The 24792-nt window shown below is 49.5% G+C and overlaps 1 protein-coding gene across 8 annotated transcripts in view; it reads right to left on the minus strand.

Annotated features, from left to right (window-relative positions):
• Positions 1-19365, minus strand: part of Tfdp1 (transcription factor Dp-1) — a 39209-nt gene extending 19844 nt beyond the window's left edge. For 2 of the 8 annotated variants that reach the window (XM_040733451.1, XM_013122468.3), the window contains exons 1-2: positions 18414-18488; positions 817-883 (exon numbers count right to left, since the gene is read on the minus strand). Coding sequence is in view for 6 of the 8 variants with exons in the window: in XM_040733448.1 (XP_040589382.1) it covers positions 817-883; positions 18414-18425 (79 nt within the window). In the remaining 2 variants the exon portion in view is untranslated. The other 6 variants (XM_040733448.1, XM_040733450.1, XM_005082622.4 and 3 more) reach the window with 6 other exon arrangements.
• Positions 19366-24792: the final 5427 nt, after the last annotated feature.

Raw genomic sequence — 24792 nt, forward strand, 5'->3', positions numbered from 1 at the left:
ATGACATGACTGGGCAAACCCACAGAAGGTCAAATAAGGGCCAGATCACTGTCAACACCTCAGACTCTTCTGCAGGCAGGAGTCACTCTCCTGCACCTCACTACTAAGATCAAGAAGACCTCAGAGCCTCTTCTGCAGGCAGGAGTCCCTCTCCTGGACCTCACTACCTCACTATTAAGAAGAAAACAGCTAGTTTTACATTTGCAAGCAATTAAGAGGAACCAGAAATAAGGAACCCGTAACAGAACCCAGAGCCCTGACATGCCACAGTTCTAGCTCCCAAACAGGCTGTACGCTTAAAGGACCCTCACCCAACCGAGGACCTTTCCACAAGTTTGGTCTTCAGCAGTGCCAACGCTTTGGTGCTCTGGCGATGCGGTGCTGCAGGGACTGGACACAGAGGCAAAGCAACACACACAGACAACACAACCCAGGGGAGTGCGCAGGAGACTGGCAGCTGTCTGCTGTTACAGACACCAAGGCTACATCACACTGTGAGGCCTTGATAAGGTGGGCGTCGGCTTTTCGTCTGGTACACACAACTCCTGCTGCACCAGGCTCCCTAAGAAAACAGTTCCCTGTAGGAGTCACTAAAACACAAACAAGCCTGAGAAGACATGCAGTCCACATGGGGGCACTGGGGGCTCCTGGGGTGAGGCACCCATCCCCAGGCAGAGAGCACACATGTCCTGTCCCCCTTCACACTGCCCTGCACTTCCTGACATCTCAACGCACTGCAGTGGCCCGCAGCGAGCCAGGCATTGACATACCACACAATCAGCAGCAGACTTACATTTCCAGAACAGGCTCCCTTACCTTTCCCAGGACTAAGATTCTGGTCTATAAAGACCTTTAGTTCTCCGTTGGCTTCAATTAGACTGGCCTGCAGAGAGTAACAACAACAACAGTAAATACAACATCTCAAGAGCCACACAGCCAAAGTTGTTAAACACACCAGACCTAAACGAGGCATACGGGCAGACTGTAACTGCTACGCAGAACGGCTTGGCAGGAGCAAGAGCCCCGGTGCTACAATGCTTCCAGTGGCCGCCATGGCAGGAAAGGTATGACCTGCAAACCCAGTCATAGAAAGCCAGGACTCTGACGGCAGAAGGAAATGGTCACCAAGTGATACGTGAGAGACAGTCAGCACATCAGGAAGGGATCTTACCAGACTGTCATTCTCACCCTTCTCCAGGAAACTGTGGAAAACGTTTATTCCGCCTTCACCAAACAAAAGGTCAAGCCTGTAAGGGACATCATGGCTAGGCTCTCCCAGGCCAAACATCATTACAACAAGGTCAACTGCACATGGCCACTGGCCCGAGGCAGAGGACAGGAGGCAACGGTGGAGCCCCCTGAATGAATGTTCATCCACATACTCTTCCACTAAAGAAAACGCTGGTAACAGAAGTGAGGGAGGGGGCAGAGGCCAAGAAAATCCCAGCAGCAGGATCCCAGTCTCCTACACAACAGGAAAGTGAGCTGTCCTAAACTCCTGGGGACAAGGACAGGGCCACATGCAGCAGGCCAGGGACCCAACACAACTGAGGTAAAAATCCCGAGTCTGGAAAGGCGGCTGCACAAAATCCCGTGGTGTCACAGGTGCACAGACAGGCGCACCAGGATATTAAGAATGAGTGAGGCTGGACTCAAATAAGGCCAGAGAGGTGAGAGCGACAGCGAAAGCCAGGTTAGGAAGTTAGGACTAATCCAGGTATGTAAAGTCCAATCTTAAAAAGCTAGGAATTAAGATAACACCAGGTAAATCTAAGATGCTGAGGTCAGGTGGGTGAAGCCAGGAGGCACCGGGAGGAATTTAATGCAAGAGCTTAACAGGGGTGGGATAGGTGCCTACATGAGCCCAGTGGGTACGTAGGCTGAGGAGACCAGCTAGCAGCTAATGGGCCTGGGCTGGAGAGTTGGGCTAAGAGTGGAGGAGCTACTTCCAGGCATGCTCAAGGTACAAGCTCCAACTCCAGCACCACAAGCACGAATAAGCAAACATTTAAAGACTACTTAGGTAGGAGGGCCAAATTGGGATACCCAAGTTGGGAAGGCCACTAGAGTAAAGCCAGGAGATTAGAAACAGCAGCAGGTGGGTAAGTAAGGTTCCCCAAAGCCAAAGGGCAAAGGGAAGCTACTAGATTAAAACCCACTGACGAGCATAGGGTAGCAATGGCAGGAGAATGAGGCTGTGTCTACAAATCCACAAGAAAAGAGCCAGGAAAGGGAGGTCCAGTGGACAGGCTAACCTGTTAGTCAGCGAATAAAACCAGGGAACAGCTCAAGAGGCAGAGGACACAGGGGTTAGGGTTGGGTCGGGGAGGCCAAAAGTAAGGCAAGGTGAGCAAACCAAGATGTTCCCTGTGAGCTGGGAAGGCTGATGGTCAGCACAGCCCAGCAGGAAACCCCAGGGAAACTGTGGGCTAAGCTGAATGCATTTACAACGGCTAAGCAGAAGCAGGCCAGGCTAACACCAGGTGGGACAGCCAGGAGGCTAATGAGGCAAAGGCCAAGCCCCCAGGGCCAGTGAGTAAGGTACCGAGTACCAGTCAGGCCAGGTACATAGAGCCTGGGGATTTGGAACAGGTCTAGTGATCCCAAGTCCTAGTTTTAGCAATTATAGCTCAGAGCAATGTTCCTTTCCCAGGCTCCCTCAGCTCCATGGGCTTAGGAGAGGGTGGGGCTCCTGGTGCAGCTACAACACGCCACTGCTCCTGTCTCTGCCCCATGTGTCACACTGGCTGGGCCTGATCAAGTAGGATAGACTCATCCTGAGGCCGGACAAGCAGACACATGGCATTACCCCCTTTGGCACTGACTCACTATATTGCCCAACTTCCCCACACAAGCCTTATGAGGCTCTGCAGGAGAGCTGCTCTCCGAAGTCAGCACACTACTTCTTCTCAAATCTCCTTCCTAACCACTAGCTGAGCACCAAAGGGATCTAAGGTAGAGCACACTGGGGCAGCAGCATTTGCAGAGACAGATACAGACACTCAAGAGTCTACCTCAATGGAACTCAAGTCTATCTCACAGAACACAGCTCAGTGCAGGAATACAGCACTGTACTATGTATGGGTTTCTAAGTTTTATTATGTTACCACTCACAGAAACCAGTTTGACCTCCACCACAGTACAGATCACCTCCCTGAGGTAAACACAGCTGTCATGGACAGGCTACCGACGAAGTTCCTCAGGTGGGCTCCTCCTGCCTCTAGAGTCATAGTCAGCCTTGATGTGAACCCACCACCCCATCTCTGGATACCGCATCACTACGGGGAGACATCCTAGAAACTCAGATGGTCTGCCATATCCACCCGGCCCCAGCAGAATCCCTCCTGTCAACTCAATCCTTGCTTCCTGCAGCAGGCTCCAGAGAGCTCAATGGCCTGGAATGGCCAGCGGGACCCTTAAGAGTCAGATATGTAATGAACACGAAGACTTTCTCCACAAGTCTGTGTGGTGACAAATTATTTATGATTTTTTAAAGCTTGCCTGAAGATTCAGAAAGCAAAGTCAACCTCAAGCTATAGACATCAGGCAGTGGTGGTACACACCTTTAATCCCGGTACTCAGGATTAAGCGGTAGATGGATCTGTTAGTTCAATCCACCATGACCCACATAAGTGTGAGGAGTAGCAGAGCTCATGCCTTTGATCCTAGCACCTGGGATCACACAACTTTAATCCCAGCACTAGGGAGGTACATAAGACAGGAGCAAGGTCTCAGCATCAGGCATTCATTCTCCAGCCAACCTGAAGAGAGGAAGGCATTGAAGTTTCAGGATTCTCCAGCTACACTGAGGAGAGGCAGCAGTCTGAGGCTTGGTGAAGAGCTCATGGATCAGTCCTTTCAGTCTGAGGCAGAGTAAGAACTAGTAACCTGCTGTTTTGCTTCTCTGATCTTCAGCTTCAGGTTTGAACCCCGATATCTGTCTCTGGGCCTTTTATTATTCATGTTACAAGTCTCAGTTTGGGGCCATCAAACTCAAAGTAACCAGGAAGCAAATGAACCAAGACATAGAAAGAAGAGACACGAAGCCACATAGGACTGCCAAATTAAACTCTGTCACCCACTGTTCCAGCCATGTCTGCAAACAAGAGTAATTGCATTCCCCTGAATCCCAGGTAAATCCCTTGCTGATGGCTGGGTGTTTTTGTCACTTTGCTCAGAAAGTCACTGGATGGAAACCTAAGCCTCGGCCTGCTGATTCACTGACCACCCAGAGAAGCGTCTGGCAGGACTCTTGATGCACACCTGTAACCCACAGGGTCCCTGGAGAGCTCCCAGGAGGGGGTGCTCCTTCATTACACTGTGTATGTTCAGCAACATCCCCAAACTCCTCCTCACTACGTGCCCATCATACCTCCCAGGAGGACAAACAGAATTATCTCTCGATTGCACAACTGCCCTCAGTTCAGAGCCTCTGGCTTTGAGTATGATTTCATGACCACCCTGACAGATCCATGTTCCGGAGCCAGCAGTAAATACACAGCTTTATCCTCAGCCCGTTTTCAAGTAGAGGTCTGAGATCAGTAGAGGAAAGACCAAAAGACCAAGCAGAAGGCCCCTGGGCCAGCTGAGGCCCACCACAGCTTGCCCAGTACATCTTGGGCAGGGGCAACTCTTCCATAACACATGGGTGTCAGCATCACAAAGAAAATGCAAGCTCCCCTTTCCATAGAGGACACTAGAAAACAAAACCACTGGGGGTTCTCCTCACACAGCCCCAAAAGCAGCAACAGTCTCTGTCCGGCTGACACTGGAGCAGGCCAGCAGCCTTCTTAGAGACCTGACCGTGCGGAGAGCTTGCCACACCTACGTCAGTACCTCAGGCCACAGCATGCAGCAGAAGACAGCGCCACAGAAGGGTCTGCCCCAGTCTAGTGTCTGCCTCCCACGCTCACATGCTGAGTGCAGCCTTCAAGTAGAGACGTAGGACACTTGGGACCATGAGGCCACGGGACAGCCCTTGTGAAGATTTGGGCGCCTACAAAAGGAACCCCAGAGAGCTGCCTGCCCTTTCACCAGGTGGGGACACAACAAGAAGAAACCAGAAGAATTCACTCCCTTGGAGCCTCCCTTCCCCAATTTTCCTTAATAAATGTACCTCCAGTCTACTTAAGAAAAAAGGGTGGGGGCGGCCATAAGCCATTGCTGAGCAAATCTGCCTCTGATCACGCACCTGCACTACCCGAACTGTAAGAGGCAGACTTCATTATACCTTCACTACAGCAGCCCAAACGGACTGAGACAGAGGCCTCCCACCTGACTGAACTGAACTCTAGCGGAGGCGGAAAGGCTAGTGCGACCATTGCAGCCAGCATGTTCTCTGGCCTCTCAGCTCTCTCTGGGAAGCTGGCAGCCTGTGGTGGGCAGGGGAGATGCTGTCACAGAGGTAGGCGAGCCTCCAGATAGCTTCAAATCTGTACAATGTTCAACCCCAGACATAAGTTCCTACTTATGCCACTCACCACATAAACATACGCACACGGTCACCTTAATCCACTCAGCTGAGGGTGCTTGCTGCACAGCACCAGGTGACCAACAGTGGTCACGCAGCCACTAAGCCTATTCTGCAAGGGCCTGAGTAAGTCTAGCTCTACACAGGGAGGACTCTGCACCACCACAGCTCTGGGACTCTATGACAGGAGTACACACCTACACTCACTTGTGCACACTTACAAAGGATGGTGGGACCAGACGGGTTGACCAATGGTAAGGACAACAGGAGCAGAGAGCAGAAAACATCCTTAGCCTTCTCTGGAATAGAGAATCGCTGATGCAGATTCAACTCCATCCCATGAACTGTTGACACTCTGCCACATAGCACCACAGCAGGAGTGGCTGCTCTCTGAGTCATAGCCTTCTTTGCTTATCCTTCCTGGCTCTGGGAGGGCAGCATAGAAAATACTTGATGTAGCTACCCCCCCCCTCCTCTCCCCTCCCAAACTAGGCCCACAGCAGAGCACTGAGTAGAAGCCAAAGGCTATTGTGGCAAAATGTGGCAAAGAATAGCAACGTCACCCATGAGCACCACCCACCCACTCTACAGAAACTGTGACCTGATCACAGCTTTTCCAGGACCACACCAGGTACATCCAAGGCTATCAAGGCCCAGCTGGCCAGTGGCAGTCATGACAGCAGCATAGCTAAGGGTGGTAACTGACCCAAGTAGCCACATGACTCCCAAGGTCCCCAGCAACACCCCCACCCCTCTGCCCAGTTTCCATTAGTACCGAAGGAAGAGCACCGGACTTTGCCCTCCTGCAATTCCTTTAAGCTGGAGAGTCCAACCAACTTCCAGGGAGGCAACGCTCAAAAAAAGAAAACCATGTGCTGACACTGGCTGCTCTCTTCTATCCTGCTCTAGGCAGGACTGTACTGTAAGAAACAGCACATGACAATGGCCGCAATGAACATGACAATGACCACAACCACCCCTTCCAGAGAACAACAATGATGGATAGTCAACTCGCCAACAGCAAACACCAGAGACCTACAGGCCATTCTGCTCACTTAGCAAATCTTGCCAGCGGTCAACTTTCACAAACATGACAGTACCAGCCTCAATGACAGCCCAGAGTGGTCATCACCAGCGCCCTTTTATAAATGCACTGGTGGCCACAATCATGGCCCTGCAGCTATGCTATCAGATGCAGACCAAAAGCAGACTTAAGTAGGACAGAAGGAGCCGGAAGAGGCACTCCCTCCCAGCTGCACCCTAGGGCTCATTCAAGATGGTTCTCCCCAGGGAATTGCCTTGCCTGACGTTTCCCAATTTACAACTGATTTAATTTCTTCTACTGCCCATCTCTCTTCTCTGCAAGACACCTGTTTGGCGGGTGTGGGCACTGTCTGGCAGCCTGGACCCTGACCTCTGGCCAGGAACAACGCTGACTATGAGGTGGGGATGCACTAGACAGTACCCTGCCATGAAGGCCAGGCAGAAAAGGGCCTGCAAGGGAAACTCTCTGCAGCAATCTTCTGCTGAGGCTCTACTGTCCCGACGCTTTCTAAGCCTCCCACCTGACCTGCGTTCTCATAGAGACATGAGGTCATGAGTATATGCCCTCATAAAAACCACTAGGAAAAGTATTAGCTCCGCAGTTTCCTGTTTTACCAGCCAAAACACAAGAGTTAAGATTAAATCCCTCCTACAACAACCATGAAAATGTAACAACCTCCCTAAGAAACACACTGAGGCAGGCAGTGCCTCTTGCCATCTTTGGGGACACAGGTGATAAAGGGATAAAGTAACAGGCAGATGATAAAAAATCACATCATGTCAGAAATACATTCTCAGCAGCAGCTCAAGGTGTGCGGGTGGCCTAAGGGGCTAAGAGGACACCTGGAAAGGAGGCCCCTACGCAGCCTGTCAGAGAACCTGCAGCAGCAAACTGGATTCTCCTGAGAAATCTACTCCCCTGTCTGGCAGCTGAGAGGTTACTTTCCCTCAGATGTCAGGACAGACAGACCAGCACACACTAACCCCTTCCAACACAGGTACCAGGCTGTGCATGCCACAGTCTTGAGAGGACTATACGTGTGCACGGCCTGATCTGTGGGCACATGAGAGAGGACTGAAGTCATTACATACCCTAGGGAACGTGGGCCACTGACCTCACTAGACATAAAATAATGCAAACTTCAGAGCTGAGCCCTAGCAAGGTCGAGCCTGCTTGCTACATGCTAATGTCCACCCACAGTGACAACATGGCCACCACCTCCAGCATTCTCCTGAGTCCCAACAGGACTGCTGTGGCGGTCAGTCTGCTCTGAGTGTGTAAAGTTGTGCCGCACCTCCAACTTCTGTCACGGAGCACTGCTCAGGCACAGCTTCTACCCAGAGCACCTAGACTCCAGCAACTCCAACATACCTCTGTTCTCATCATTCCTCTCGGAGAATGTCCCATAATCCTCCTCCCTATGCACTGTTAACCTGACAGACACTCCCTCCAACAGGACTGAACAGTGTAATTCCCTAAACCACACTTCAGTGTTCTCCTGACCCCGAATACTGCACAAAGCCTAAGCTGTCCTAGTAAAGAGCCTGGCACAGCCCCTACCTGGGAAGCCAGCCTCCTGGGAGCCACTGTCACCTCTGGAGGCCATCTGTGCCTGCAGCATGGGCTGATCTACCAACTGGGTCTGACCAACACATAATCCTAGAAGTGAGAGGTAGAGACAGGGGGACCCTACAAGTTTGATGGCCCGCTAAGTCTATTGCCAGGCAACAGGAAGACTATCTCAAGAAATGAGGTGGTAAGCCAGGCATAGCCACACACACCTTTAACCACAGTACTCATGAGGCAGAGACAGGTGGGTCTCCCTGAGTTCAGGGCTAGCCTAGTCTACATAGTAGTCTCCAAGGCTACACATAGGGTGTGTAGTGATAGAAGAGGGTATCCAGTGTCAACCACTGGCTTGTACACAGGCGTGGCACAGACATGCACACACGAGCACGCATCAGCCAGGATGAAAGCCTTTTAAGATTCAAAGTACAGAGCACACCTTTAATCCCAGCACTCGGGAGGCAGAGACAGGTGGGTCTGAGTTTGAGGCCAGCCTGGTCTACAGAGCAAGTTCCAGGGCTACACAGAGAAACCCTGTCTTGAAAAACAAAGACTCAGCCCTGCCTTTAACTCAGCATTTTGTTCACTTAAGGTATTTTTAAGTCACAAGAATACTAGAGAAAATAGACAAAATACAACACAATCAGTAAAAACGTAAGAGATAGCAGCAGTTTCTAAAGAGCTAATCATATGCAATCAGGCTACCATGCAAGGAATCTACCTACTGGCAAAACCAAAACATCTCTGGAGGCCAGAAGCTTAAAATAAAGACCAACTTGATTCAAACTTCATCAAACCTAGCTCAGACAAGAACCACCATGGAGTAAAAGGCAAGTATCTGACAGGAAAGCACAGACAAGCTGTCCTCCTCGCCATTACTGAAGAAATTCTGCAGGCCCCTCAACGATGAAGTGACGCTGCCCCTGGCTGTCGCCTCTCTCCACCTTTGGCCCTTAACCTGGAAATGCTACTTCCAAGAATCCACAGGAAGCCAAGCCCCATTTTTCTACAAGGACATCCATCAAAGAGTTGCTTAAATCAAGGCACACTACAGCAGACAATGTTCGTGTCCCCTCCTTGGTAGACACTGCCTTGTGGCTGGGCCTCACTATGGGACCTACTCAGAAAGATGTGCCCATGCCTCATAACCTCACTCAGTACCTTCCCAACTCTATCACCTTTGGGAGGAGGCTGTACAGGAGTAATGAACAGCCCAGTGTCTCTAAAGCACAGGCAGTTGGGGGAAATGATTTAGACACAGACACATTCAAATGCTAAACTTGGGAAACTATGGGGAGTCCCAGAGCTGCCATGTGATAATAAAGAATGGGTGCTAAGTGTCTTGGGTTATTAACCAGGTTCTGTTTGGGGCTTTTGTGGGGGAACTCAGGTAGTCTCTGTCAAGCCACATCTGGCCACACGTGAGCCATGCATGCACGCCTCGGGTATCTTAAAGTTATCCCAATAACTACTTGATGGCTATTCTAAGACGGGATGACAGGGATATGGGACACCAGCATATCTATAAGCATCTTTAAAATGCTTAGAAAAGGCTCATTCAATAGCGCTTGCACACAAGCATGGGGACCTCAGTTCAAGCCCCAGAACCTACAAAAATGACAGGGACAAAAATCTCAGCACTGAGGAAGCAGTCAGGTGAACCTCTACTCTAAATCATAAACTCCAGTGAGTCCCCACCTCAAAAGACAAAGTGGATGCCACCTGACAAACACCCAAGGCCATCTACACACATGCACAAACGTTCATAAGGACACAAAAACATACATAAGGTGCACACACGCACATTATTAGAGCCAGTAGTGATAGCACACACTGGTAATCTCAGAATCAGGGAGGCTGAGACAGATGAATCCTGAGCTCGAGAACTATCTATCTAACAAGACCCTATCTCAAAAATTAAACAAAAATAAAGCTAAGTTTCATAAAGCATATTAACCACCTGTTTACATTTGCTGTTATGAAAAAGCCTAGGGCAAAATGCTGAATAATACATCAAGAAACAAAGTGTGAATGCACTGAGGTAAAGCCACGTACCACATACACATATCTGAACACACCTCCGGGGTTGCCACATGCGTGCCTGTGGAAGGGCTGGGGATCTCACTTTCTGCTCTTGCAGGGGACCTACGTTTGGGTCCTAGCACCCACAGAGCGAATCACAACTATCTCTAACTCCAGTTGCAAGGCATCCAATGACCTCTTCTGGTCTACACAGGAACCAGGCATGGACATGGTGCACATTCATACATGCAAGCTAAATGCTAATACACATAAAATTTAAATTTTTTTGTAAAAAGCATTTAAAAAAAAACCTATCCCACACAGCAGGCACTGGTACCATAGCAATCTCAGCAGCGACTCTGGAAGGGCCGCCATTGGCCTTTCTAATTCCTTCCAGCACCACTTGAACCCTGAAAGCCTGGATGAAACAATTAGGCAATTTCTCTACCTAAGAAAGGACAGGGATCCCAGCACAGCAAGATCTCGTGGGGTGTGGTACATGAGAAAGAAGCTAAGCCATCCACTGAAGACCGCAGGGTCCACAGCAACAGGCTCACCTCCTAGAGAGCAGGCAGGAATGTCCAGAGAGGTTGGGGATAGGCTTAGAGACAGCAAATGAGCATGTTCAGTGAGCAGGAAGAACTGGACAGGTCTGAAAGCCATGGTCCAGACAGGGAGGGCTCTGAGGAAATGCCCAGGGAGGCTCCCACCCCACACGGGAAGCAAGAATCCATGTCCTTGGGGAAGAGTCTAAAACCTTTGAATGAAGATGAGCTGACAGCTGGGAGATAAACTCAAAATGTTTTTATGAAGACTAGAACTTTCCAGAGTCTGGAGAAGGGAGAGGAATGGGCTGGCATCAAGAGTTGCCAGGTTCAGGGACAGGAGTTACCCACAAAGTACAAAGGAGAGCCCTTGAACACAGCCAGAGGGCTGGAGCTATATTCAGTGGTAAGAGCACTTGGCCAGCACAGGTGAGGGCCTAGATTCAATTCCTAGTTCTACCAAAAGACATAGAGAGTAAGAGGAAACAGCCATGCTCCACCCCTCACAAGCATGTCTCTGCCTTCATCTCCTCCCACACAGACCCTAAGCCAGACCAGCAAACCCTCGTCGGCTTGCTTGGCAGGGCATGGCTCCCTTCAGCACTGCAAGGGCTCACCTACAGCACAGCAGGGCTCACATCTTCTTCCTCCCACAGGTCCACCAAGTCACCTTCAGTTCTGCTGCCTGAGTATAGCTGGGTTCAGGGCTCCCTCCCAGCCACAGCCTTTCTGGACAAGATTATGTGCATTCAGGGTGCTGTGACAATAGGTTTGGTTTTCTTAGACATGCTGATAGGTCACAGAATGAATCTGCTGCAGCCTCAAATCCACCAGTTTCCTGCAGGCACCTGACTCCTGCCCGAAGACACCAAATGATACTTCACTGCGCAACAGACCCAAACGCACAACTGCCTGGGAGAGCTGCCAGGTAGCTAACTGTCCAGGTTCGGTATGTCCCACTTCCTGCTGTCACAGGGCAGCTTCGCAAAGGGAGAAGGAAGCACTACCAACAGTGGATGGCTAGGACACAGAAGGCAATTACCGCAGGAATAGCTCGGGCAGGTGGGGTTCACTGAGCAGGAAGTGGCTGCCCCACAGCACAGGACTTCACTTTCTTGCCCAACTACAACAGCTGCCTTGGTCCCTGCCACTTTCCTAAAGCAGGCATGCACGGCACTCTGCAGCAGCAACCCAGAGACGCAGCAGCGAGTTCACTCCTACACCTGCAGGCTGTGACTGTGCACGGAAGAATTCACCAAGTACCACACAGAGGGCTCAACCAGCATCAGCACTCAGGCCATCTCTACAATGTTGAGGCAAATGTCTGTCTTCTAGGCCACACAAGCGCCTGGAGTAAGACTAGCAAGACTGCTGAAACATCTTCTAAAGTAATAATCATCTTCAATAACCGACTGGTCCAAAAGCATACCAGATCAGAGACAGGTGTGACTTTGAAGCTGACCCCAAACTTAGCCACGAAGATATGCAGAGGCTAAAGAGTCACTCCCAGTTTCTCCCTTTTCGTCTTCTCCCATGCACAATGAGGTATCTTAATTCAAATCCCAGGAGCTGAGAGAGCTGTTCAGAGTTACGACACATTCCCAGCATGTATAAGACTCTGGTTTCAACACCCAACATCAATAAATTAACAAACAAACCAAAAAACAAATAAGCCCTGAAAGCAAAAACTGCCCCACCCCAAACACTGGGAGTTGAACCTAGGACCTCAAACCTGATTTTTCTTAAAAGGCAAAACAGAGTCTACAAATAGAACCTCCAAGGACTCAGAATGCAGCAGCTGAAATGGTTCGATAGGCCACCACTCTACATCATATGCAACCACTAGAATTAACCTAGGTCTTAAAGAACCGTTTGTTTTGTTTTTTAAGATTTATTTTTGTGCTGGGTGTTGTCTACACCTTTAAACCCAGCACTTGGGAGGCAAAGGTAGGAGGATCTGATCTGTGTTCAAGGCCAGCCTGGTCTACGTAACAAGTGGATAGATAGATGGATGGATACACAGGCGGGCGGACAATTTAAGTTTTATGTGTATGAGTGTTTTGTCTGCATGTATGTGTACTACATACATGCCTGGTGCCTTTAGGGGTCAGAAAAGGGTGTCAGATCCCTGCAACTGGAGTTACAGACAGTTGTGAGCCACCATGTAGGGGCTGAGACTCAAACCCAGGTCCTCTGCAAGTGCAGCCAGTGCTCTTAACCACAAAGCCATCTCTTTAGCTTCAGCCTCAGAAAATCTTGATGGTCACGCCAAAGAAGAACAACTATAGCCAGGCATCATGACAAAGGCCTGTAATCCCAATACTCAGAAGGCTGAAGCAGAAGGAGACTGCAGAATGAGCTCAAGGACTGGGAGGGCAACTGACTTAGACTGTGCCTCAAATAAAGTGAAAAAAAAAAAAGAGGGCTGGCAACGCATCTTAGTGACAGAGTCCAGCATAATGAAATCACTAGATTCAACCTCCATTACTGTAAAAAGGAAACAAATCAAAACAAAGACCCAACAGTATTTGATTTTAAAATTCAAGGTATGGGCTGGCGAGATGGCTCAGTGGATTAAGGTGCATGTCTCCACGCCTGAGTCCAATACCTAGGAACCACATCACATGGCTAGACTGAGAACTCTTTCTGAAACTTGTCCTCTGACCTCAAGTATGACAGAGTATATGCACTCACATGTCCTTGAACTCAGAGATCTACCTGCCTATGTTTCCAGGTGCTGGAATTAAAGATATCTACCACCATGGCCAGCTCATTTCTAAAATTTTTCTTTTATATATTATTTAAATTTATTTTATGTGCATTAGTATGAAGGTGTCAGAGCCCCCGGAACCAGTGTTACAGTTTTAAACTGCTATGTGTGTGCTCAGATTTAAACCTGGGTGCTCTTAACTGCTGAGCCATCTCTCCAATTCCCTACAATTTTTTGACAAGATACAATTTATTGTTTATATTATATGAGGCTAAGCAATTTTGCAACTTTTAAAGTATTGGTGCTGAAGTCTCGTGGAAAGCGAAAGCTAAAATGGGTGCTTTCCAACAGACGGATGACACCCACAGTGGTCACCTGGCCTCGTCTTTCTAGAACAAATCTGACAACTCAGAGACACTATATGTACAGGTGTGCACACATCACAATGGATTTGTGACTATTTAAGACCGATCCTGGGAGCCACAGAACCCCAGCAATGTCCATGCTCACGGCAAAAGAGCCAGGGACTCTTCCACCTCCAGATCCCAGCCTCCCCTTCCCAGAATGCTAGTGCCAACAGGCCCTCCTGAACAACCTCTCCACGCCAGACTTGAGCAGCTAAAGCCTGGCCCTGTACACCCCAACACCAGCTCTCTTCATCATAAAAAGCCTGGATCACTTGAAATCTAGGAGATTGCCATGTCCAGGTGTCTTTCTGTTCTCTGTCCAGCCATAAAGTCAGAACTGGATATCCTGGGGACGGTGCGTGTGGAAAACTGAAGCAAGTGGACTCGGTCTCCAAAAAGCAGCTTTCCATCCGCGGATAAAGGCTATGACAGCTACTACCCCTGAACCAACTACATTGTAGTTTTTTCCCATATTAGCTTACCTCTTCAGGAGCAACTGTCTACAATTCTACAACATGAGAAACCACCACTAAAAAGACAGGAAGGAAAGGTATGACAGTTGGAAGGAAGCAGGCTGCTATGATGAAATTTGTCTGCAGGGTGACTGGGATGGCTCGTCGGCACTGTTAGGCTGACTGGATTTGGAATGCTGTGGGAGTACAACTCTGGGTGTGTTTTCAGGGAGGTTTCACTTGAGGCCACACCCTGAATGTGAGCGGCATCTGATGGACTGGGGCCTCACCCTGAATAAAAGGGATAAGGCAAGTAGCGGGCAACTGCGTTCATCTTTCTGCATTCTGACCAGGGACACAACGTGGCCGGCCAGCTGCCTTAGCACCCTCCAGCACACCTTCACTGGCATGATGTTTCCTTCAAACTACAGGCCAAATAAACCTTTGCTAGAGTTGCTATTGTCATAATGATGAGAGAAGTAACTAATATGGAAAACTGTACTGAGAAATAGGCCACTGCTGATCCATGACTTGCAGGCCTGTGGTATAGAGAACACCTGGAATGCTGTAAGCAAAAATGACTAGTCCATTCTGGTGGGCATTCAGAAAGCCCAGAATGCTAATGGAAAGTGGACACTGAAGGCCAGGCCTATGAACTTTCAGAGAGGAAACAGGGTTCTATTGGGAACTGGGCTAGAGGCCACTTGTGTTACCTTCCAGCAAACAATCTAGCCATGCCCTTAAAATCAGAGTGAGGCCAAATATAAAAGTAATGGGTTAAGTTGTCTGGTGGAGGAGATTTCAAGACAGCATGGCACCCAGGCTGTGGCTCGGTCACGGCTAACCACTCTTAGTCAGACGGTGAGGAGCGCATAAAGATGAAGAACATGAATGAGTTTAAAACTGCAGGCCAGGAAGATGTAGACAAAGCATCTGTAACTGAGAGGAAACCCCACACTTTGTACTAAGACAGTAAGAAAAGCATCCTTAGGCAAGACTCACTCCCAGAAAGGTCCAACTGATAGAAACGCCAACTCCACAGGACAAGATGGCTCAGCAGGTAAAAACTAAGTCTGGCAACCTGAGTTCAGTTCCCAGAACCCACATGAAGAGGCAAGGAGAAATAATTCTACAAAGTTACCTATATCTTGTTATCTACACATATATACATGCACAAATATATACTCCCCCACACAATAATAATAATTTTTTTAAGAAAATGAAAACTTATTTCAAAGAAAGAGCTTGAACTGAGAATGCCATCAAATGAAAACAACCACTTAGGGAAGTATTTTCCCAAGACACAGAAGGTCACTGCAGCCACAGTAGAGGAGGCCATCTATCTCAAGCTGGTGGTGGAACTTGACACTGTCCTCGGGATGGGTTTTGCAGGCATGCAAAAATATAAGTGGGGGCAGGGTTGCAGTCCTTGCAAATAGTCTGAGAGGCCACTGAATGACACTGGACAGGGAAAGCCTAAGTTGCAATGGAGACCTCAAGACACAGGGTATATCGGGACCAGACAAGGAAAACCGCAAGCACAAAATGGAGCAAGGCCCAAGAGAGAGCCTCGCGTCCTAAAGGGAACTAAAGGGGGAAGGCGGCCCACCTGTCACAGCCCGGAGGATCCCATCACAGGCCCAAGAAAGCAGACATGGAGTTGCACAGTTTGGGATTTGCCCTACTGAATTTTAGTCCTGCGCTGGTCCAGTCTTCACTATTGGAAGGTGCAGTAAATACGTGAAGATCAGAGGACAAACTATGGGGGTCAGTTGTCTCCTTCTACCACGCAGGTCCCAGGGAGAAACTCCAGTAGTCTGGTCTGACAAGACAGCCATCTTAACAGCCTGGGATTTAGTTTTGAACAATGTCAGAAAGGTCAAGGTTGTAGAGGCTCATGCCAATGGACTATGAAAGCATCTTGCCTTAGGAGATGAACCTCTAAGGATGGAATGTTAACATTTAAAATGATGCGTCTGGTGTCAGGCTGACAAGGGATAGACCTGTGATAGTTAATCGTCATTGTCAATATGACTGAATTCATAGTCATCTGGGAAACGCGCCTCTGGGCACATCTGAGGGGGAAACTTTCTGAAGATTGGAAGTCCAAGAATGCAGTCTTCCCAGTGAGACAGCACAACTCCACAGGCAGCGAGCATCAGCCTGACCTTGGGAGAAGACATCCATGTCCTGAGACATGCCCCCTCATACCAGGCTCTCCAGCCCCTACAGCAGGGTCAGCACGGCTCATCCGACACACATGCCTTCCACAGGGACATTCTGCAGTGTCACCCCCACTTCCTCTATCACCCCTCACTCTCCTGCCCACTCCCACGCCTTCCCACATCAGCATTCTTGTCCTGCATGGGAGAAATCCTTTGCCAGATCAACACGATCAGCTCTGCACACGATCAGCTCCTGTGGTCCCCATCCTGCTCACTGGTAACTGCCAGCCCTGAGCCCCAGCCTGCAGTTCACAGGGACCCCGACTCACCTGCCCATCTGCCCCTACGTCACCTGTTGTCTTCTCTCTACCCTTCCTGCTCGTCTTCCACAATGACCCCAAGCCTGACTTTAGCCCTCTGCTCTCCCAGGTGTCCAGCTATACTTTACAGGCAGATTTCATTCTGAGTATCAAGTGCTTAGAGAACTCAAGTGGTGCCTCCTGCCTCTCCTTCAGCACAGACTACACCTTTCTGAAACGCAAGTATCACATCCTACGTAGAAACACCCTTGACTGTCCAGTCTCTGCTTCCCCTCTGCCTGGGCACTTGTGGCGTTTGGGCATGTGTGGCGGGACTCGGCTCCAGTAGCCTGTTACTCAGTCACAGAACCAGCCCAGCCACACCACAATGGATAACCCCAAGCCAGCTGGCCCCAGACTCTCAGCGTGATGGGAGATCCTGACCACCTGTCCTCACAGTGCACCGCCCCCTTCCCCGGGGACCCAACACATGGAAAGGGAGTGAATAATGCAAAACTAAGATGACAAGACTCTGAGCATGCTGGCTCACGGACAATGCAATGATACCGTGCAGTACCTCGGCCTCGCAAAGGCACAGGGGCCAGTACCCCATTTACAAACCACTTACCAAACCTAGTTACTTTGTGGGCATGGGCTGAGCCCACACACGCATATGTGTTAAGGAAATACGTATGGAGGAGAGTGGGCGCATGGGTGTAGATAAACAGCTGGACATAACAAGATCAAGCCAGTATCATACAGGGTTGTGACTTCTGGTGACCTACACAAGGTCTCCCAAGAGCAGGCCCAGTGCTTGATGACAGGGAGAGTGGCACCGTCTGACCCATGTGGGTGATTCATCAAGCATAGCTGAGTCCTTAGGGCCTGGAGTCAGTGGACAGGACACGACACCCACCCGTACCTGGCCCCACACCATAGACGCAACTACACTACACCTGGACCCAACTCCAGAGGATGCAGCGTGTCAGCCTGCATTTCTGAGGCTGCACAGAAAACACCTAACATTCACAGGGCAGTAAGTGCTGAGGAAAAGGAGACCATTAGTGCTGCTGGGAGGACTTAAAATGATATTGCAAAAATGTATGTGACCAACAACAGAGACAATATCTTGCGGCCTAAAAGCCCAACTCTCCGTATCTGTTTCAAAAAAAATTATTCAAAATATCCAGTAGCTCCAAGATAAATATAAAGCAAAACCAACCAGCATTTCCACCATGTTTCATTAATCACTAGATGTCATCTTTCTGAGAAAAAATGTGCCCAAGCAAGTTGTTGATATTCAATCCATCAAAGTTGAATTATGGCCCTACATACTACACAAAACAAGTTCGGCCTAAGTTCCATGTTGACAGCTGTCCTGTGGGAAACCCACTGACACACAACACCCCCCTCACACATTCATTTTAACTGAGAGGTGTATTCTGGTTTTTTTTAAAAAACAGTCTAGATAGGTTAAGGGAAAAATCAAGACCGCATCATCCAACCACAAATAAAGTGTCAGTCTTCAGATGACAAAGAACACTTGTGCAGGGGGGGAGGCACCCACCTACTGACTCTCCATCCCTCCCCTCCATCCCAGCTCCTTCGTGTAAAATGTGAGGATAAACCACGGCCATGCACGCATGGCCGCTCTGAAAAAAAAAGAGAGAGAGAGAAAACTGCAAGGAGCAGTTAGCTAACATGTCTGCAGCACGGAGCAAATCATACTTACATCTTTTGCCATGTTACCAGATCCAGGAAATCAAGGCTGTAACTGCGTACCCTCCACAGAAGAAACCGGACTTATCTGGTAAAAAAGGAGGAGACAATTAATGAGCGAGAATGAAAAAAAGAAGTTTAACAGACATCGCATTTCAAAGGAAACATCTCCCCACCAGCACGAGGCAGGCCTCCAGGCAGCAGGGGCCTTTCTTGCACAATCCCGACAGGAGAGCTAGCCAAGCAGGTCCCACACGGGGATTTTTAAGTCACCTCTCCAAATGGAAATGCTCCCTGCGGCCACCAGCAGCGCCCACTCGCAGAGGGACCAGACCCCCGACCCCTTGGCAGAGTGAGGCGCAGCCGTCAGGCTCACCCCACCTGGGCGCGCGGGCCCCGTCTGACCACAGGCCCCACCGAGGCACAAGGCCCCCAGCTTGGGCACACGACACTGCGTGGCTCCCCCCGGGCCGCAGCAGGCCCTCGGGCTGCCAAGACCCCAAGGAGCCGCCGACCACTCTGACAGGTGGGCTCCCGGCCGCCCGCCCGCCCGCCCCACCTGTCACTAGGCCCGGCCACCAGCCCCGCGCGCTGGCGCGGAGAAAGCCGGAGGGTGGCCAGGACCCCTGCCCGCCGCCCACGCCACGCCGCGTCGAGGCCGACTCCGGGCTGAGGCTGGGCGGCGGGCGGGATGCAGCCGGACGCGGGAACCGGGCTGGGGCGGGAACGGGGCCGCGCGCCCAGCCCGCGCCCTCCCGCTCGGCCGGCCGGCGCCCCCGCCACACCTGGCTGGCCGGCGGGGCGCGCGGGGCGGACGACGGGGGCGCGGGGGCGCGGGGGCGCCGGCCCGGAGGTCCGGCCCTGGCGGTCCCTGCCCTGAGCCAGCGGCGCCGGGACGCGGGCTCACCCTGGGCCGAGCGTCGGGCCGGCGTGACGTGCGCGCGGCGCGGTGACGTGGGCGGCGGCGGGCCCGCTCCGCGCAGCGCGCCTGCGCGCCTTTTCGCGCCTTCGGCGCCCTCCTCCTCCTCCTCCTCCCGCCGCTCATCTCCCGCGCCTCTTGCCGGTGCTACCCGCCCTGGGAGAGGGGAGGGGCCTGTGCGCGCGTGCGCGTGCGGCGGGACACGGCTGGAGACCGCCCGCACTGAAAAGCGCCGCGCGCGCCTGCATGTGCGCATGGAGGCCACGTGTGTGCGCGCCTCTGTGTGTACACCAAGGGCCAACTGAATGCATATCTGTGTGCATGCGCAGGGCATAGAGGGCCACGTGTCTGCGTGTGTGTGTGTTTGTTTGTATCTCTCTGTGTGTTTGTGTCTCTGTGTGTCTGTGTCTGTGTGATACCTGCCAACGGAGAAAGATCTGTAGTGTGTGCCGTACCAGCAGGTACACATAGAAGGGTCACATGTGGGCTCACCCGGGTATATCCAGATAGTATAGCTGTATACACGTGCGTATGCATGGAGTATGAGTCGTGTGTGCATGCTTGAACATGTATACAGAAAACCCTTTGTGCATACAAATATGTGTATTTGTGTTTAATGTCTGCACACAGAAAACAGCAGAAGGGTCAGATATGTGCACATGAGGAAAGAGAGGTCAGCCGTGGGAATGCCTTAAAGTCCCCGTATGTGCACTCGAGCAGAGGAGTTTTGTACATTTTCACAGGCTATAGTGAAGACTGTTGGATGCACACACATATTGGACACTACAGAGACATGGAGACCCCGCCACCACTCAGCTATTGGTGTCCACAGCCACATGGCCTGAACTTTGGTTGTCAGTGATTCAGGGCAGGAAGCAGCCTGAAAGACAGGCGTGTTTGCTTCATCCCTAGAGGCAGACCCTGAGCCCCTGAAGACAGTCCATCTTGGAGAATTTACCTTAGGACTAAAGCTGGGGAAGAGAATAGGCTAGGCCTCCCAAACCAGTCCTAATGGTTCGGGTAAAGTGACCCAGCTCTGCCCAACAATATACCACTCAACACTCAAGAGCAGAGTGCTGTTAAATACTATCAGCGAACTGTGAGTGGCAGGATTTTAGTGTAAACACCCTTTAAATGTTCATCTTTCCTTTAAATAAGATAAGATGTCCAGGGCCAGGCCAATTTGACTCCCAGACTGACACATCCTTCTCTGTTGCCTAGCTGCCTTGATCATGGGACTCTTTAGCATCTGACTGGACCATCCTGGCTGCTGTCCTGTTCTGAGCACTGTTACATGCCATGAGGAAGCTATACTCCAGCCACAGCTGCTTATTGCTAAAGCAAAACCATGATTCCAAAAGGCAATATCCAAGGCACGGTCATTTCAATAGCTTGCACACTGGCAGCCTCGAGGGGACTCTGAGTTCCAGAAAGTGAGTGAGGCAAGAACAACAGCTTACTCAGGTGGTGGAGACCAGAGGCAGCAGATACCAGAGATGGGGAGCCAGGATTGACAAAGGCGATGACGAGGCAGAGAGAAGAAACAGGGTACCAGTCACTGGAAGAGGGGTAACTGTCTTACTCTAGGGTTGAAAGCTGCAACAGGTTCCCAGCACCCAGCACCCATGCAGAGCTACAGAACGAGCAGACACTGGCCATTACTGCTGATGGAAGCTAATGACTCCAGGAGCTGCCCGTGTTGTGGCTGCTGGTGGTTCAAGCCCAGAATACTCAACTTCCCATCATAGTGTCTGGAGCCATAAACCTCTGGCTTCTGAAGCATGGCGCGATAGGCCCCTGGCTCTCAGGGGGCAGAGTTGTAAGCCTCTGGATCTGCCAGTCCATCCTATAAACTTTGGGCATGTAAGGGCCAGGATTACTAGCGCTGGAGAATCGGCTCCTTGCCCAATCATGTGATCTGGGTAAAGCAGAATGACCCCAGCCAGCTGATTAGTAATAGCTCAGAGCTGTACCGAGTGCCGGCCTAATTAACATCTATGAAGAGTCCTGAGGAGCACAGACCAAAGGCCTCCCTCAGTCGTAGGCAACGTGTCATTACTGGACACCCCTATTTTGCCTGGCTTTACAATTAACCACTTTATGCTGACGACACCTGCTTCTACCACTCCAGCTAAGCCCCGCCTCCTTAAGCTGTCACGCATTTAATCAACATTGGTTCTGCGTGCCAGAATTGAAATCATGCATGGAGGCCTTCAAATGGCCAGGAGTTCTCCAACTCTCGCACACCCCTCCCCTCCCTTTCCCTCCCCCAGGTAGCAGGAAAACAAAAGAAAGCCATCATCCTGATCTCTATGATGGGAAGTGGCATCTGCCTCTCGTGTATAGTTAACAAGGGCAAATTTCTTAACTACATGGAGTGACTTCACATGATAACAGCCATCAACACGATGCTGTTCCAGAGAGCCACTAACTCAAATTCACCGGAGGATGCAGACAGACCTCAAGGCATTCTGGAAGCCATATTGACAGGATTTAGAAACCAGGCTGAACAGCAGAGCCAGAGAAACGCATGACATGGGGGAAGGGTCAAGATTTCCTGATTTCTGCTTTTAGTTTGTGATAGACAGACCTGCTTATGGGTGACAGTAAGCAGGAAGTACTACAATAAACAGACTTCAAGGAGGACTACTCTCCAGTATGTGCCTGAGTTACCGTTGTCTTCACTATGACAAAGACACCAGGGAGAACTGACGTAAGCGAGGAGAGGTGTACTTTGGGGCTTGGCTTCAGAAGTTTCAGTTTACGGTCATTTGGTCCCAAACGCATTTACAGAATAACATGGTGGGAAAAAGAATAGTGGAGGAGAGCTGTCCTTCATCCCTAGGAAGCAGAAAGCGGAATGGGATTTTCATACATCATTCCCGCCAGTGGGGAGATCCCTAATGTTCTGATGGGAGGGTCCGTACGACTCAAGAAGTAGGGGCTGGAGAGATGGCCCGCAGTTTAAAAGCACTTGCTGTACTTGCAGAGGACATGGCAGCTCTAATTCTAAGTCCAGGAGATTTTGGCACCCTCTCCTGGCCTCTAGGTCAGGAGTTACTGGAGATCCACCATGGAGGGCCTCACCCTCCCTGGGGATCAGAGTGGAGATTAGGTGGGGGTCTGGGGGACCTGGTTGAGAGGGCTGGGGAGGAGGGGAGGGAGAGGGAGCTGGGATTGACATGTGAAACAAGATTGTTTCTAACCTAAATAAAAATTATTATTATTATTTAAGAAAAAGAGAAAATTCAACCTATAAAATTTAATATTGATTAATCAATTTAATATTATCCAGCTTAAAACCTAGAAAAATATTTTTAAAGATTTATTATGTATACAGTGTTCTGCCTGTATGTATGCCTGTCACCAGAAGAGGGCACCAGAACCCTTTATAGATGGTTGTGGACCACCATGTGGTTGCTGGGAACTGAATTCAGGACCTCTGGAAGAGCAGGCAGGGCTCTTCTGAGTCATCTCTTTTGCCCCCTAGAATAAATTCTTTATTTGGAAGCTTGATGAACATAGAGAATATTGTGCTAAATGATGTTAGCAATAAGTCAAACTGAAAATCCACAATACAATATATACAATGAGTCTAAAATAGTCAAAGTGACTGAACCAGAATAAAGAGGTGACGACTAAGGATGGGGAGAGGCGGATATTAATAAAAGGGTACAAAGTCTGCATTATAAAAGATAAGTGTGCCCCAGATCTAGAGTTAACAATATTACACTGCATACTTAAACATATGCTTAGAAAGTTGGTCTTGCATTAAACATTTTCATCAAAAAATGATAAGTAGGAGAGGATAAATATATTCTTATTCAAAGATACATTTTATTTTTTATTTACATGTATATCTGTGTGTGTGTAAACACTTGCTTGTACTTACTGAGGAGACCAGAAGTGGGCTTTGGGTCCCCTGTAGCTGGAGTTAAAAGCGGTTGGGAGCTGCCTGATATTGTTGCTGGGAATCAAACTTCAGTCTCCTGCAAGAGCAGCAAGTGCTCTTAACTGTGGAGCCATCTCTCCAGTCCCTGGATGTGTTTATGGTATAAACTGTACTAATTTCACAGGTATGTTTTATATCCAAAGTCATTAAATTGTAAATATTAAATATTTATTGTTCTTTGTATATCAATAATGCCTCAATAAACTTTATGAAAATAAAAAAATAGGTCAGGAAGTAAACAACTGCAGAGCTTCAGGAGGTCCCTGAAACCAGACACAGTAGGTTCCTCCCTCCCCAAGCTTACATAAGCAGAAAGGACTGCTGAGAGATAACTCCAGCTGTCTGGAAGAGACTCTGACCAACTGAGCTGCAGGAAAATACACATTTCAGCTATTGAGACTCCTACAAGTTGTGCAATGAGCCCTGGGTTTCCAGTTTTCAAGAGCTGTCTCTGAGGTGGACTTTGATGATGTAGCTGTCTTTGGGTCATGCGGGGATCTCTGTAGTCTTCACAGGTAACAGAGAGGTGAGTCACAGGAGGCAAGGAAGTTCAGCGTGACACGACTCAGTGGCCAAGGCTGATTCTGAGTTGTTTAATTTTGGGAAATTTAAATGCAGCACAATTCAGCGAAAAACTTTTCTTGTGATGATTAACTCAATCCTATGTGCAAAACAAAGCATGTCTAAATCTCTTTGAGAAACAAAACAAGCTAAATACGGAGAAGTGACTACAGTGAAACTCTTTGCCAGGCACATGTGACACCTTCCCTAAAGATGGTTCTATAGACTGACTATACATGTTCTATAGACTGACTATATATGACACCTCCCCTAAAGATGGTTCTATAGACTGACTATATGTGACACCTCCCCTAAAGATGGTTCTATAGACTGACTATATGTGACACTCCCCTAAAGATGGGTTCTATAGACTGACTATATGTGACACTTCCCTAAAGATGGTTCTATAGACTGACTATATGTGACACCTTCCCTAAAGATGGGTTCTATAGACTGACTATACGTGATACCTTCCATAAAGATGAGTTCCATGGACTGACTAAGAAAAAACAGTTTACAAGAAGGGTCTGGAGGAGGTCTGGTGCCAGAAAGGTCATGCCGATTGCGAAAAGGTCACCAGGGCAGAAAACATGTCCACTCCAGCCTTCTGGGTATAAAACAGGTTTTGCATTCCTTCCCTGGAAGTAACAACCCTTTATGTTTAACATTCCAAGTCCCCCTGGTGCTTGTCTGTGAGCAGAAAGGCCTCCATGCCCGCTACGGTCACTTGTGTTCCTGTAATAATGACCATTTGAAATTTATCCTGGATATACAAAGGTAGCCCTGTCATTGACAAATGAAGGAATAAACAAAATAGTATATATGCACACATAGACTATATTCAGCCATATAAAGTAGTGGGATTCTGACCCATGCTACAATATGGATGGAATTTGAAAACATTATACTGTTAAATAAGCCAGATACAAAAGAATAAATACTGTGTGAGTCCCCTAGCAT

This window comes from Mesocricetus auratus, unplaced genomic scaffold (assembly GCF_017639785.1).
Source record: "Mesocricetus auratus isolate SY011 unplaced genomic scaffold, BCM_Maur_2.0 Super-Scaffold_100031, whole genome shotgun sequence".
Lineage (NCBI taxonomy): Eukaryota > Metazoa > Chordata > Mammalia > Rodentia > Cricetidae > Mesocricetus > Mesocricetus auratus.